Below are 2,017 nucleotides of genomic sequence, written 5' to 3' on the forward strand. Positions count from 1 at the left end.
ATATTTCTGTTAGCACAAAATTTACAGGACTGAGCCTAATTTGTCCTAATAAAAATAGTTGGTTAGTAGTTTACAGTATACTGAGATGAAATATTTGTGATATATATAAAATAAGCATTGACTAGATAACTAAATTATTTTTACATGGTTGTCCAATTATCAGGTAATTCCCGAAGAGCTAATTTCAATGGCTCAGAGATACAAGCAATTTCAGTTGAAAAAAGAAATGGAAAAGGATTGTGGAAAGCCTCGTGGGAGATCACAGAAAAACATTTAATGCAGTTGGAGATCCTAAAAGCTGTGTATTTAGAAACGTTAGTAATGAAAGGCCATATTTTTCAGTCCTTATATCTTGCAGACCTCATTTAGAAAAACTTGGATTTCCCTCAAACGGCACAATTTTCTGTAAGTATATTTCCAGATTTGAGAAGAATGCATATTATATATGCATCATCTGTTTATACAATAGACATCAAGTGTTAATTGCAACTTCTCCTAAGTAGTTTGAGAATAAGGGCCTTAATGGGATATAGAATAGGACTCACAGACATACACTACATTGATTACGTCTTCTCATGTTCAGGGAGGAAACTTACATAGAAAAGTGATAATTTGTCAACTTTCCAGTAACATCTTCACCAGTGAAGTTCAGAAATAGTAAAAATTATGCCTGCTTCTAATTATTTTGAAATGTCTCTATTTACTGTAAAATATTTTAATGTAGTACTGTAACAAATGAGCAGACGTTTATTGTTCAGTTTCAGACTTTGGTTAAGATTAAAGAATCCAATAACTTTCTCTGTTGTAGGTAAGGTAAAGAAGGTTAATTCTTGTTTCCTGATTTTCAGTTTTGTTAGAAGGGAAAATGTATTTCATAGAATGCCAACAGAAAGTTCAAAAGAAATGACAATGAGGCTAACAGGTTTCTTTTCCCTCACCTTATTTAAATATCAGTCCTAAGTGTATTTTCATTGGTAGAATGTCCAAATGCAGTGTGATACCATGCCAAATACACTCCATATAGTGTATTGTTATTGGGTCTGGAACAGAATCCTGTTTGATGGTACACATTTTGATAAAGAAAGTGTTTTTCAGTAACATTTTCCTTTCTTAATCTTCTCTTCATACTCATTAAACTGGTGAGCTTTAGAGATGTTTGCATCTCTGTATTGCATTTTTATGAATGCTTTTTCATTCAAGATACTAATTTTGCATAACTAGCTTTTGGGCTGCCTGACCTGGATGGCCCAGGCTAGCCCTCTCTCATCAGATCTCAGAAGCTAAGCAGGGTCTGCTCTGGTTAGTACTTGGATGGGATGAGAGACCACCAAGAAATTCCAGGAATGCTATGTAGAGGAAGGCACTTAGTCTCTTGCCTTGAAAACCCTATGGGGTCACCATGAGTAGGGGTGTGCAAAAAAAAAAAGCTGGTATTTTTCGGGTTTGGGTAAATCAGACCCTAAAAATATCGCTAAGTGCTGAATTTCCCCAGTAAAATACCGGTAAGGTATTCAGATTGGGGCTAAATTCGGTATTCCCGAATATATTTGGGTCCAATTTAAGCCACCCGAGGGAAAGGAAGCATGTTAGCATGCCTTCTTTCCCTCTGGTAGATCCTACAGATTTCTCTGTCAATTTCACTCCCCGCCAGTCATCTGGGAGTGAAATTGAAAAGGGGAAGCCTGGCTCTCTGCCTTCCCTTCTCTAGCTGACAGATTGTAGCTGGAAAAGGGCAGGCAGGGAACCTAGGCATGTTTACAATGCCTTTCTTTCCCTCCCCGATCTCAGCATGCCTGCTTCCCTTCCCAATCTTCTCCAGACGCCCCGACATCGGGAAGGGAAAGAAAGGCATTTAAACATGGCCCCCTCCGCAGTCGCAGAGAGGCCCAGGAAAGAAAGAGGGCATATTTGCCTGGCTACCCTCGATCCCCCCAGCCAGCCCACCAAACATGCCTGCTTCCCTTCCCAATCTTCTCCAGGTGCCCTAACAGCATTTAAACCCACCAGTGGACTGGTG

General features: G+C 39.2%; 1 protein-coding gene across 1 annotated transcript in view; it reads left to right on the top strand.

The window, feature by feature from the left end:
* Nucleotides 1-277, top strand: part of DDX43 (DEAD-box helicase 43) — a 50,522-nt gene extending 50,245 nt beyond the window's left edge. Inside the window, exon 16 of the mRNA XM_015426373.1 lies at nt 164-277. Within this exon, the coding sequence (XP_015281859.1) occupies nt 164-277 (114 nt within the window). The remainder of the gene's footprint in view (nt 1-163) is intronic.
* Nucleotides 278-2,017: the final 1,740 nt, after the last annotated feature.

This window comes from Gekko japonicus, unplaced genomic scaffold (genome assembly GCF_001447785.1).
Source record: "Gekko japonicus isolate JY-2015 unplaced genomic scaffold, Gekko_japonicus_V1.1 scaffold742, whole genome shotgun sequence".
Lineage (NCBI taxonomy): Eukaryota > Metazoa > Chordata > Lepidosauria > Squamata > Gekkonidae > Gekko > Gekko japonicus.